The 15352-nt window shown below is 33.4% G+C and overlaps 1 protein-coding gene across 1 annotated transcript in view; it reads right to left on the bottom strand.

Moving 5' to 3' along the window:
- LOC126822483 (phosphatidylserine synthase 1) overlaps nucleotides 1-13404 on the bottom strand; it is a 30460-nt gene extending 17056 nt beyond the window's left edge. The window contains exons 1-6 of the mRNA XM_050551416.1: nucleotides 13230-13404; nucleotides 9335-9426; nucleotides 5191-5235; nucleotides 2138-2256; nucleotides 1210-1368; nucleotides 620-771 (exon numbers count right to left, since the gene is read on the bottom strand). Coding sequence (XP_050407373.1) covers nucleotides 620-771; nucleotides 1210-1368; nucleotides 2138-2256; nucleotides 5191-5235; nucleotides 9335-9426; nucleotides 13230-13396 — 734 coding nt within the window. The 5' untranslated portion in view covers nucleotides 13397-13404. The remainder of the gene's footprint in view (nucleotides 1-619; nucleotides 772-1209; nucleotides 1369-2137; nucleotides 2257-5190; nucleotides 5236-9334; nucleotides 9427-13229) is intronic.
- Between the last annotated feature and the right edge of the window lie 1948 nt (nucleotides 13405-15352).

Raw genomic sequence — 15352 nt, 5'->3', positions numbered from 1 at the left:
CTAAAGAAGTAATTAATATTATATGGAATAGGTGAAATTTAATAGGCCTGTGTTTGATTCAGTAATTTGAACAATGCATATTAATTTCAAACAGATAGGATGACAATTGTTGAAATCCATTGTTATTCTTCCATCTCAATAACTTGAATAATGCATATAAATTTGGTCTCTTTGTTAACAATGAAAAATAATTTTTTAAAAAAGCAGGTTAAAATCTATGACAATATGAATATCTAACAATAATGACATGTTAATTCAGATAGATAAATTGTTTCATGTACCATAAATATATGTATATTGGAATAATTCACTTTTGAGTTTTTCTGGTCTATACCTCATTCTCACATGCTAAACATTTTTTAATCCAGTTGTTATTAGAGCTTAAATTTAAATCAATGATTTTTTCAATAACAACTTTTAAAATGGATGGCAGTTATTACAATTTAATTACATTGATTATCTTTTTTATAACAATTTCAGTTGATGATCTTTTTTTATAACAATTTAAATGTTAATATTACAATAAAAGTGATGATCTCTGGTTTTACAATTTATATTGATGACTGGCATTACAATTTAAATTGAAGATCTTTACAAATTAAAAATATAATTTCCTTACTTAATACTCTCCCAATGATAATTCCTCATCTCCAGACGGCGACACAGAACCATGCCACACCAGATCCCTAATCCGTTACATAGCAACACATCTAATATCCATGAATCCCACCAACATTCAGCAAAATTTGGCAACAAATGAGCATATGCTGCCTGAAAATAACAGAACAAGTATTATTTCAGATTTATAGCAACTGTATAAAAAAAATTTCAAATATATAATTTCCGTTATCTGTTTATTTTTGCATATCAATTGAGTTCATTGAATTAATAATAGTAAACATTTTATAGGAAATAAATAAAATGAAATTTTATCTTAACCAAAAACTATGGTACCTAAAATCAAATATATCAATTATTAGTGTGATCACTAGAAATTGATCAAATGGAAAATTAGCATGCATTGAGGTATGAAACCTCATTATAAGTGAGATTTCAGTGACTGGATGTCAGTGAACACTCTTGTAGAAGTCTGTAATGTTTTACCTATTGTCAGTGTATGTGATGTCATTTGTCTCTCAACACAAACAGAGCAACTAAACGAAACAAGTCTAGTAAAATTTAACATTCATGGTTTATCTTTAAACTCACCTCCGTTAACTCCCACATAATACTAATTGTCCATAATATCCCATAATGCCGTATTAATATAGCTTTCAACGTCCAGCCCAAAAAATGTGACACAGCGAAAACATCTAAACCTGAGTAAAGTCTGCCCCATGTTATCTGGGAACAATTTACAGCATATTCCTGAAATTAGAAATGAGAAAATAAACATATGTATCAATTCCTTTTAAAACACCTCTTTGGCTTAACCAGCCCTAAATAAATCAGTAAACCTGATTTCCTGCAGGTTACTCACAACAAATACATGTAGATTTTCAGAGAATGTCTCCTTTAAAGCAGTAATCCGCTTAATTGACCTTCAATCATACAAACTTATACATATGCATATTAATTTAGAAGCAGTAATAAGCTTAATTGACCTTCAATCATGCCAACTTATAAATATGCAAATTAATTTAGAAACTTGTGTAGTTTATGTTTCGTAACATAAAACAATAGATTTAGTTTATTTTTCAATGATGTCATTAAATGTAAGCAAATACTATTTTTGATGCAAACCAGCTGCAGATTTCAAATGCTTATTGAGAAGATGTGGAAGGCTTTCAGATAAACTGTAAATGGTCATACTATATATTTTCTAAATTCTATACAAAGATTGGACATGATTAGAGTTATATAGATTAAAAAAGATTATGCTATTTTAAGTCTTACATGTATATATATAAATATACATGTATCTATACATTGTAACAGATTGTATGATGATGAGATTGATATTAATATATATTCTAAATTTACAACACAGTTCAACATATGGTACAAAATATTTCAATTCCATTAACATTAATTTCGTTCTGGCCCACTTAACAGCACAACTACCACAATAACTATCTCTGCTTCACCTTTCACTACTGACTTCATTCAAACAATGTCTTAAAAGTTAAAATCCTACCTTGGTATCAGGACCAGAGTCTCGTAGATCATGGAACAACCAGATCATCATTTGTCGTACAGCCTGACGACTTTGAAACAATATAAATAATAACATCATAAAATATAAAACACTCACACCTGAAATAAAAAATAAAATAAGAATCCATGAGGCTTGTCTGTTACCCAACCCAGCGCTCATTTTAGTTACTCTAGGACTAACACAACTATTTCAGTAAATAGGAGAAGCAATGACTTCTGTTCAGGATTGGATTGATGAAGTGTCCGACAAAGGATTGAGTCAGTCAATCAAGGCAGATTATCTTGTTAATCAAGGTAGGTGTATAGACAGTATAATACGATAAATACGTTGACCACTTAATTAACTAATGAATCCAGCCTATTATCAACGACACTATATAAATTTTGGAATTTGGAATATCTTTCACCTTATCTTGATGTCCGATTGAGCATATTCCTGGTCGGACAATTTAGGACGTTCGGAAAATAGCGTCAGACATGTCCAGAATATACGGACGAAATCCCATCACTGTGCATAAAGGTCTTTAACAGAGAGAGGAAAACAAAGGACAAAAACGAAAATCCACAAGGCTAAGCTGGCGACGCAAATATATGAACAAGTCTGGGCTAAAAAAGACATGCCACATGACTCAATAATAGACCCTATGATCTAAAGTTATATTGATTGTTTTACGCCACCACTGTTACACTACACGTAAAAAGAAATGTGACTGACAGACAAACAAGGTGAATGCAGTATATGATTACATCAAAATGAAGACGTACAAAAATAAGGACAAAAAAGTGTGGTTTTTTTAAGACAACAATTTAGACAATTAGAACAAAAACAGTAAGCTAGATACTAACAAATCCTCACTGTTTACTGATAGAAATTAAAAAAAAAGATGGTGGCATCAAATCAGAAAAAAAAAAGATGGTGGCATCAAATCAGAAAAAAAAAAGATGGTGGCATCAAATCAGAAAAATAAAAGATAACGTTTTGACCAGTACACTTTTTGGTAACAATTGGGTTTTTTGTTGTCGTTTCTTATGGACTACCAGGCCTTTTAATTTTTCCCTTAAACTGTCCAATTTTGAACAAAAAGTGGGTTTTATCTAAACACTAGTTTAATACACAGAATCATTGTAAATAAAAATCTTACTAAGTAAATCAAAAGGTCATCAAATTCAATTAATTTGAATTTTCTTTGTTAAATATTAATTGATATGATAGAAGCGATGTTCAATATATAACCAACTTTTAAAAGAATCAATGGACTGCAGAATATCAGCGTTTCCCAAGTAACACTGGAGTAATGCATGCCCCAAGAGAGCAAGTCAGGGTCAGTCATAGCTCTTATTTAATTTACTGGGAGCTTGTAACTGTAAGACAATTCTATAAATATAATTTGATTTTCCGTGGGTATTGCTTCACACACTTTCCGATAAAACAGATGCCCCAATTATAATCAAGGGAACATATCGTTAAGCTGGAAGGGGGATCTAGAGCCACTTTCCCAAGAATTAAACTTGTATATCATTCATTAATTTGTATCATGTCTAACTCAAGTGTACGGCTACTCTAGCTGCTGCTATTCATTCAGGCGAGTTCAGATGAGGACAAAAAGTGATAACTCTTGTTTTACGACAAGGTCTGGATATCCATATTTGCTTTCCTGAGATGTATTTACTTTCCTTCCCTGGGGCTACTCCCATTTAACTGACTGAATCCTTCCCATCAATATGGTATTTCTATTAACTTTTATTAAAGGATGACTCTTTATGTTTATTCTAGCATTCATTAGTCAACACTGTTTGAACATCAGCTGGATTGATAGAAGATTTTCAGCAAGAAAAAATATTGACATGGTTGAAATCTATTGCTTCAAGGGTTTATCCTTTTGTACTGATAATAATTGGTAATATTGAAAATCTTTTATCTTGTAGTCTCTATCACAAAATGGGGTGGGGGCATTGTAGTCTCTATTATAAGGACTGTAATGTACATGGTTATGCTTTGGATGAATATAGTTACATTTGTAGTCTTTTAAACATGCATTATGCAAGAGCTGAATCTGCCTATTGCAGGTCTTTCTTTAGGCCTAAAATGTTATCTTAACTATTAATTAGACATTAATTAACCTATCCAGACCATAATCATTTCTAGATGGCATCGCTAGCCTGCGATCTTTTGTGGATTATGAGCCGATTTACTGCATAACTTTCCTTCACGATTTAACGATTAAATGGATAATCGAGACTATGCTGTTTATCGTACTGACTTTAGTAATGATGATCAAGGCAAGCCGGAAATTTCAAACGCTTAGTTCTCGGTTCATAGTGGATCAATTTGAATGAAATTTTCAGCAAATTGACTTTACATTATCTAGCTTTAACTATTATAGTGAGAACTGCCAACTCATTATAGAATCTCCCATAATGTATCTTTAAGTAATCTTGATTTCTAATTTTACTATTGAAATCTTCTAAGTCATTATTTGATTGCCATTTGAATATTCGATTCAACTAAAATGATAATATAATATTTGGACAGTTCTAGCAGATAAATAGCACTTCAATCTTATATTCTTATAGTTGTAATTATTTTGAATAACAAATACCAAAAAATCAATTCAAATAGCCATGAGAAATTTTTTGAATTTGAGAACTAATGGATAACAATGACTGAATTTATTTAAGCTACTGTATTAATTATTCAAGGATTTATCATGCCCTTTATTCAGTGGTTCTATCATTCCACCATTGTGTAGCCTCATTACTAAATATGGCCACGTATGACTTGCATTATACGGTGGAGTTCATGGAACCTACCGAGGAATCTTGGGTACCGTATGTCCCATAAACAAATTCTGGGTTAATGTCTGACAGATTCCTGTTTGTTTTTGTTAAATTGAACCACACTATAATTTTTACCATATATACTGGCAGTCAGTTTTGTACATTAGATCAACTCAATTTAACACTTCATTTTCAAAAGTTTTGGCTCCTTATGATTTTATCTGAGTCTGTGTACAAAATAAGTTATCTACTCACCAAATACCATTCTCCATATTGCAGGATGTGGCCTTGTAAAAGGACCTGAAAAATAAATAAAATATATAACATACACAAGTATGTTGAGGATCATACATCAGTGTGTATCCTTTACTGGTCTTAAAAGATGTGGTATAAGCTGAGGACCTTAAAGGAGCTAAATCGCTAATATTTTGGACCTAGAAATTGGCACAAATGGGTCGCAACACATATAATAATGTAATATGAATTTATATAAACTGTTTTACATTCAATTGTGTCCGTTTTACCGTGAATCTTCATCAGTTATGTTCGGCGAAATACGCCAATTCTCAACCGCAAGTCAGTTTCTAGCGTCTGGTTATTCCAGTCAACACCGATATTATTTATTGCGCATGCTCTCCAAATAAGAATATGATATCACCGTTTGACATGTCTTGTGGAATATGTCTAGCCTCATTCTTTGAGCACCTTGTTACAAATGGCGCGGAAATGCATTATGGTACACGATTCGTGTTCCAATGGTAAAATGTTTATTTTGTCTTAAATATTGGATATCAGAGGCTTATCTTTTCCAGGTAAGATCACAACACCAACGCTGATTTAAATTGCAATACAAATCGTGTTTTCAATGTTGAAGATTTTAGATGATATTGAGTTACGGACCTAGCTACTTTATCTTGGGTGTACTATAATCTGAGGAGTGAGGATAAACTATAATCTGAGGAGTGAGGATAAACTATAATCTGAGGAGTGAAGATAAACTATAAGTCTTGCTATATGATGTTATGTAATCTGAGGATCCTAAAATCAGCATTATAGCTCTTATAGTGTATAAATTAAAGGATCTCACTATTATAAAGGGGGCAGGGGTAATACTGTAATCTGGGGAAACCAACATCAGTGTTAAGTGAAGTTGTACTTTATTGCTAATAGAAATTTCTGTATCTATACTTGGATTGCATAAATACTATTACCTTATTACACGCTAAAAGTGTTGAACTTAGGGGAGTCAAAAGGGGCTAAACAAATTTTTCCAAAATATTTCTAATGCCTTGGAATATGTCATTAGGTAACAAAGTCGGTCCAAACTTAAGATTCCTGATCCTGATATTTCAAAATCAATTTTATTATCATTTTACTGCAATTGACTTTATAAGAATGTAATGTATTTGTCTTTATAGCTAATATGTATATTTGACTTAATTGGATTGTCATATACTTGATTCAATAGCACAGTAAGATACCTATTTAATAGGATTGTAATATTGATATAATAGGATTAACTTTAGGGCTGAAATGTTTTTAACTTTTTTAATATTAATATAGATGTACATGGAGTGGGGTAATGTATAGACTTTATAGAAATGAAATGAAATGGGAGTTTAGCACACGGCTTATTTGACTTTGTACGACTGTAAGTACTTGAGTGATAAAATGTCAAGCAAATATAAAATAAATCTTTTCAAGTGTGTCTGATTAACATTTATTGAACTTCTTCACGAGAATAGGCTATGAAGAAGTTTCTGTTACTCGGAAGATTATAATAATCTTCTATTTAATAAAACAATTGTCTACAAATATGTTCTCTATAAATAAGTTCAATAACTTTTTTGACAAATGTTTCTCCCCAGGTTCTGTGTTGAGTGGACATTAAACCACATTGACGTGTTGTGAATCCTGCTCCACCGTGTCAATATAAAGATGACCTCTCTGTGACATGAGTAAGATGATACAAGTTTAATGAATAATGATATCAATGCTACTTGAGTAAACGCCCTTCATGTTATATTATTGATTGGTGGCAACATGTTTGGCCCTTGTAACATGAACAATACTATTCTATAATAATACATCCTTGCTACACACATTAGGCTCTCATAAATTATTAACTGCTTTACACCTAAATAAACCTTAGTTTATGTCTGATGAACAGTTTTAGGTACCGGTGTAATGTATAAAGTTACAGACAGCAAGAAGTTGTGTTAAAAATACTCTCAACTAGATCATTTTGGAACTAACATATAGTTGACCTGTATCTTTATTTCATTAATTCACTTGCAAGCACAGATCTTTAGTAGAAATGGGAGTCAACTGGAGTACTTCGGTAGGGGAAGGGGGGGGGGAAACGGACAAGGGCAGACGACCCTAATCCCTGTCATTTACATATACTGGTAAGCCTGAGATCCAAGCTACATGAACTGCACAGACAACAACTTGAAGCCTTATGATCTACAGTATACATGTTAGACTACCCTGCCCATTAAAGGTCAACATGGCAGTGTTATCATTTCTAATGTGAGATACAGTGCTCATGCGATATATCGCAATTCACCTTCTCACAATTTGTGTATTGAATCGTGAGACACTGAATCGATGTATCGCTATTGTTTGTTCTGTCCCTTTAGTAAGTAACATGTCCATGTCACACATTATCCATAGGTACACTAACACCCTTAAATTGTTGTGGTCCTTATTTTGATTCACATCAATATCATGATATAAAACAGTTTTATTTCTTCAATATCGGCAGGGCTAAATATATCAGTTATTCATTTCTTAGTAAATATTGACCTGACTATGAATCGTGATACAAATCGTATCGTAGCACCAGAATTGCAATACGTATCGTATCGTGGCTGCAGTGGCAATACCCAGCACTAATATGAGACCACTCGGCTACCCAACAGTCCCCACAGATATACACTGTCAATAGTAAAGATTCTCAAGTGGCAGAAATAGGATGTGAATACTGTGATGATATACTTTTAATTGTGATATATCGGCTATCAAAGGTCATGGTTTAAAATGACAGCTTCGACATTACAGTATATAAATTGGTCACATGAACACTATTTTAATAGGCGACTTTCAACGAGCAATGCTGAATTCCAATACTGCACTTAGCCAAAAAATTAAAAAAATTTGACCCATAGTTCACAGTTCCAGGACTTAATGAAGTACTTTCCTTATGCCTAGGAAAATAATTCAAGCACGTTTGAAATAAAAATCTTAAAATCTCTTATATAGTATTGAGCATATAAAAGGTTTCAGTGATAGTAACCTGACAAAAAATTGTTGCACAATCTGAATTTCAATAAGTTTTATTTTGGGTGATGTACTATGTGTATTTGTACATCGACATCTAATCATCAAAGCCTGTTCTCTAGAGACAGAGAGAGAAAAATGGGGTTTAACGTCCACTCAACACAAACTAGGTCATTTCGGGACTAACACATGGTTCAATTTTATTTCAATAATTCGCTTGCGCATAGGGGTCTTTAGCAGTGGGAGGAAACCGGAGGACCTGGAGAAAACCCACAAGGTTGGACAGGCGACCCTACTCCTTATCGCGTACAACCGGGGAATCGAAACTCTGCCAGTTGACTCAATGACAGACCCTATGATACAGCGCGCGCGTGCTAACCCCCCACCTGTTCTGTAAGCAATAGCGGACATGTATTGATTTAGAGGGATTTTAGTTCATTATTGAAACTACAAACCCAAGAAACAGCGATTCTGATGAGTTTACATGTCTCATACAAACAAAAATATGATAGAACACGATTAAGAAATAAAGTAAGTCAATGATACTGATAGCCTGACAAAAATTCAGAAAATGTAATGTAATGGAAACAGAAATGATGTGCAGCAGGATAATTAAAGAAGCTAAATCGCTAATATTTGGGACCTAGAAATTGACACAAATGGGTCTCAAATGTATATAATAATGTAATATGATTGTATATAAACTGATTTACATTCAATCGTCTCTGTTTTCAATGTAATTTCTAATCAGTCATGACAATCTCTAGCGTCTGGTTATTCAAGTCTACATCAATAGTACTTAATGCACACGCTCTCCAGATAAGAATATGGCGTCACCATTAGTCATGACTTGTGGAATATGTCTAGCCTGGTTCTTCGAGTCCCGTGTTACAAATGGCGCTGAAACACATTATGCAACACGATTCATCTACCAATGGTAAAATGTTTATTTTGTCTTAAATATTGGATATCAGAAGCCCATCTTTTCCCGGTAAGATCACAAGAGCAATGTTGATTTAAATTGACAAATAATTTGTGTTTTCAATGTCGAAGACTTTGGATGATATTGAGTTAGGGACTTAGCTACTTTAAACAAAAATAATATTTTTTTACTCACCGTTAGGAAAAGCTAAAACACTGATAATAAGAAAGAAAAAGACAACTGAACACAATCCTGCTTGAATATTGTCATTGTGAGAATTATCATTCCTGAAAAATAAAAATTGAATAAGACATGAATGGAGATCATAATTTGGTTATTATATTTATTGTTAATTTCACAGATGCTTGGGTTGTACATGGGACTTTCCGGAAGGTAGACAACCCACAAAGATTTCAAAAAGATTGGATGGTAATTGCAGTCACAAAGACTGCAAACTAGTGCAAACAAAACAAACTTTATAAGAAAATTTATTAAACAGGGCTATAATTCTGGAAGTGATAAGTCACAAACCATTTCATTTCGTCTTTGAGTAACAAAGACAAACCAACAATGATCACATCATGTTAGATACAGTGGCCTAAATAATGCTATAAATTAGCCCAATCTGTGCAAAACAGGGCCCTTATTCACAAAAACTTAAACTAAGATAAAATCGAAATTTTAAGAAATACTGCAACTTCATTGGATATATGCAAATTGATTTTACTGGTCAGCCAATCGAATAGCAGTATTTCTTAAAATTTTGATTTTATCTTAGTTTAAGTTTTCGTGAATAAGGGCCCAGTATTTTAATAATGCTTTAAAGGTAATGCTGGTTACCTATGACACATATATATCATGTACAGGGTTTTTCTACTAACACATCATATTATTATCACAGTTGCAGTCAATTACAGTTCTGTTGACAATTTTGGGTACAGTAACTTTGACACGGTGTCAATGTTACCACATTCAGGTTCATCTTTAAGTCAGGCTGAAAGTGTATATTTCTTCAATATGAGTCTTAATTCATAAGTGTTATTAAATCATATCCGACATTGATCTTCGAAGGAATTATTAGTGAGCAGAAATTCGCCCTTATATCCGTTATCACTCGTCACATCAGTCAGTTATATAGAGAGATGACTCGTGTTTTCCTTTGGCGTTTGTCACTTCTGATTCAGGAAACCTGCATTACTCAGCTATCGTAGCAATGATCTCTGTGTTAAAATTATATTTGGAATGTGTTTAACCAGCTATATCACATATGTGATAATGACTGGCACCAATATTGTCCTTTAAGACACAATGAACATTTTATAATCATTATACAAGTTGTGTATTCTATGGTTCGGACGCCATTTGTAATGGACAAAGAAAAATATAACCTACATAATGGTTGATTCACAAACGACAAAGTAATAATAAAAAAAAAACATGTAGAATGGAATAACCTGGCTCAAATGACTGTCGTTCAATTTGGACTGTTCGGGTATTTCACTGTACATAACTGATTAAAAATTACAATAATTTTTAAAATTTGAATATAAATCATTGTACATGTATACATTCATATTACATTAATACATGTATATACTTTTAGACCCATTTTCATCTATGTTAATGTTCCAAAGAATAGAGTCACACTCCCTTTAATGTTATCATTGTCGCACAAAGTACTGTCTGATTCATCGTAAATTTTAAACGTATTTCTTCGATTATGAACAAACTACTTAACTTTGGTTATTATAAACTTACCTGTGTGTTTGTAATGAACTCCCGTTCGATAAAATCCATTGCACAACTAATTATCACAACGATGAGAACAAGTTCTCTCTTGAAAAATTTGAAAATTTACTTGTAATTTCGACAGAGTCGATGTCAACAATGTCTTCGTGACGTATTGGTCGAATCCAATATACCTGTTGCGGGGGTTGGTTAACATTGAAAGATAGTTTGACAGCGCGATCATTTTGATCGTATATGGGTTTGGGCGACGAAAAATATCAATTGAAGGCAATTACATAGGAGATTTATATGGAAACCATTGATCGCCAGTCTATCAAATTTTCTTCACAATTAAAATATCACTGATTGCACGGATACTCGTAAAAATAAAGTCATGAATAAACTATAAATATCCTATCTTCTTTATGTTATAAATAATTTAACAAGGATCATGAAGCTTACCTCCGAATTCTCTGAGTGTATTTTTAATTTTATACGCATTCTTTCGATCGAATAATAACCGCTTCAGTAACATCTTTAAGCGTGTTGCGGCAGCCCTCAGCGTGTCTATTGCCGTATTGGGTGCCCGGGTGGGTATATAATGCTACTAAGCCCGTATGACCCCGTAAGAAGCGGAACATTAATTCTCGATTCGACAGTTTTGACCGAAGTGTGATAAAGCCCGTAAAACGAATGTATAGTTGTGTTTGTGTGGCATGCGTGTTCAAAAGTAAATAATCCCATCCGAGTCGCTAATCAAATAATTAGAACAAAATATTTCAAAAAGTAAAGCTATAAAATTTGCAGAGATTTTACTAGAATGTAAAAGACGGTAACTAAATACAGGAATGCGGGTAGTTATGTGTGCGAACGCTCAAACTCAATGCCAATTGTCGTAGGTATCCAGACCACTCGGACCAAAGACTACTCGGACTAAGACCAGTCGGACCAAAACAAGACCAGTCGGACCAATTAAATTATATTATAAGGCTAGACAATATGCTATTTATTTATTATTAAATCACAATACAAAGAAGCAAATAATTCTTATACGGAATTCTTATATTTAGAGTTGTTTGGTTCAATTTTGTGTACGTAAATAAATCAACGATTAGTTTTAAAATTAATTAATAATGGTGCCAAAAAAAAATATCAATCTAATTTTTCTTTACTCTTGCAATGAGACTCGGTATGTCCAGACTTTTGACAGTTTCTACATATACGGGTATACTGTTCTTGTCTGATAGCCTAATTTTACTTTTTCCACATTCGCGGTATCCCCAGTGGTTTCATTCCATTCTACCCCACTAACCCCTGGGTTACTATATATGGGGGGGGGGGGGGGGTGGAGACACGTTTTCAAGTTATCCGCCCTTGATGCGTTAATATAAACAGCACATAATAATACGAAGACCGGACGTTTATATGCCCCTTTTTAAACGTGACTACAAGTGTGGTTCTCGATATTTTGCGATTTGGAATACAATTATCAATTTATTCAAACAACACGTTATTATTAGTTCGAGTAGTCATATTAAAACACACACAATTATCAATTTATTCAAATAACACTTTATTATTGGTTCGAGAAGTCATATTAAAATAAACACAATTATCAATTTATTAAAATAACACTTTATTATTGGTTCGAGTAATTATATTAAAACAAACGTAATTATCAATTTATTAAAACAACATTTTATTATTGGTCCGAGTCGTCTTTCTGTTGGGTCCGAATAGTCTTTTTGTATGGTCCGAGTAGTCTATTTGTTTGGGCTGAGTGGTCTATCACTTGGTCCGAAAGGTCTTGAACCGAGTGATCTTTGGTCCGAGTGGTCATGGATTCTTGTCGTAATTGTACTTGCATTTCCTATGCTGTCACCCCTAATACGAAATGATATCTTCTGCAGAGTGACGTAACCATCTTCCATATTGGTATTTTTCTCTGGGAAAAGTTTGTGATATTTCAATTTTTCAAGAGAGAACTTGTTTTCATCGTTGTGATAATTAGTTGTGCAATGGATTTTATCGAACGGGAGTTCATTACAAACACACAGGTAAGTTTATAATAACCAACGTTAAGTAGTTTGTTCATAATCGAAGAAATCCGTTTAAAATTTACGATGAATCAGACAGTAGTAGCTTTTTTTCATAATCATGCGTTATAGACATATAGTTAATCGGAAGAAAAATTGTTATGAAATCTGGTGATATGATGTCATCGTCTAACCGATTCATTCGATGAAATATATAAAAAAAAATTCAGATTCACAGAGACGAAACAAGAAGAGAATAGAATAAAGAGAATAAAAATCTCGGAGAAATGACCTTTAAATTTTTCGGAAAATGTTTCACATCTTACCTTGTAAATGCAGTATATACGAGACCTAAAATTGAAATGGCCAAAAGAGTTATTGTATGCGGTTTGTAAAAAAAATCCAAAGAAATGGCATCTACACTTCGTTCGTTTATAACACGAAAATATTCCAGTTCTTCAGCAATCACGTTGTCTTTTTTACGAGTAGCCATGTTCACGACCTTCTATACCTCTAACGCAGAAAAATCAACTAAGGGACGGTACCGTTATATAATTAATGCGAAGCCGAGAACAGCACGTCTCTTTTTACCGTTAAATTGTCAATACCGTTATGAATTCTTGATCTTCCAGTGTGAAAAGACGTCGTCTGCTATATCTTTAGAATTTAATTAGCCGGGCATCTGTCGACCCCGGATTATTTATAGCTGATAATTAAAACCACGTTAATTAGTTCGATTTTCTGTTTGGTTGTGTTACTGGAATAACGAAGCTATTCATTTAGATGTTGACTGAGTTTGTGTTATGATTATCAAAGGAGATGGTGCGGATTCCGCTAGACTTTAGCGCACTTGTATTGTAATTAAAAATGCCGCGCCCATGCCTAGCCATGTGCAATACCCCAACTCCATTTCATATGATATAACTAATCGACCACCAATTTTAATTCAAAGTTAATGGTGACTGTGCAGGTTTTTGTTATAACATTTGTCATAAATTGTCAAAGTTTATGTCTGATGCAATTTGTCGGAATATTATATCGTCCACTAAAGCGTCATAAGAAGATAACTATAGCCTAGCCGTTTTACTAAGCTTTAGTAAAAAATGTAGTCTACTATTTCAGTATACAGATTGTTGTTATTGTCATGTAATTAAGAACAACATGGTATAGCCTATATTATCTATAAACAACCTTCGTGAAGAATGTACAGGCTTGTACTAAAAAGATTGAATTATTATTACCGGTACTTTTGTTTAAGACTTAAAGATATGGCGTTTGTGAAATCAACGTAAACTTTAACTAACTTGGAACTGGTCGATTTGAATAAATTTTGGATCAAAATGTTTATTAATAAAAGTAGTTTTGATCGTGTACATCTTTAGCCGTTATTCTGGAATGTTGGAGCTTTGAATTTAACAAAGGTGTTCTTCCGACAGTAATTTAAATGATTAAAACAAAATACGATGGATGCTGCCTTGGCCTCGATGTCAGACATCGACAGGCGATTACAGAGAGAGGGAGAGGGAGAGAGAGAGAGAGAGAGAGAGAGAGAAATGGGGTTTAACGTCCACTCGACATAAACTAGATCATTTCGGGACTAACATTTAGTACAATTATATTTCAATAATTAGCTTGCGCGTATGGGTCTTTAGCAGTTGGAGAAAAACCAGCGAGGTTGAACAGACAACCCTGTATACTCCTTGTCACGACCGGGGAATCGAAATCACGCCGATTCACTCAATGACAGACCTTATGATACAACGTACACGCGCTAACCACCCACCAACGATTATAAGAAATTAAAGATGGTGGTATGATTTTAATAGAAAATAATGTGCTCTTTAGCTGGCTTTAATTTCCGTTAAGATGGACAATTCTTGTTGTTTATTGTATTGGACGATAAAATTTGTCTTATATCATAGACTGTAGCCTACCGAGAGTGTAGAAATCGGATCTTCGGTGGAATTTTCTACATTGACATCACAAATGTACATTTATTAACGTGGCTTGATTCAGACCAGTGAAAAACAGGCCATCTCCTTAGCATCGAAAGCTCGTCTTTTGTCAGTTTAATACAAAAATCAAAAAACGGCACACTTTCGATGAAGTATGAACGAGAAATCCCACCATTGAGCAAAATGCAGTCTTTACCATGGAACGATACACTGGGGACGTATAATACAGGCATATATTTTTCAACTTTGTAATTCTATATAGGCTAGGTTTAGCGTGAATAAATTGATACAACATGACAGCACAACCTTCATAAATAATGTTAAGCTCAATAAACAGTAAACAAATACTTTAAAGTGACTTCTCGAAGACTCCAACCTCACAGAATCAATTTATCTTTACGCCAATATCGAATGCTTTACATCGTTGACTTAAATCTAAGAAATTACCCCCAAACCCACATCTGAAAACATCAATAACCGGCGGTTAAAATATA

The sequence above is a fragment of the Patella vulgata genome, chromosome 1, assembly GCF_932274485.2.
Source record: "Patella vulgata chromosome 1, xgPatVulg1.2, whole genome shotgun sequence".
In the NCBI taxonomy this organism is placed as follows: Eukaryota; Metazoa; Mollusca; class Gastropoda; family Patellidae; genus Patella; species Patella vulgata.
Note: the sequence above shows the minus strand (reverse complement) of the source record. Positions and strands in the feature narration are given on the sequence as shown.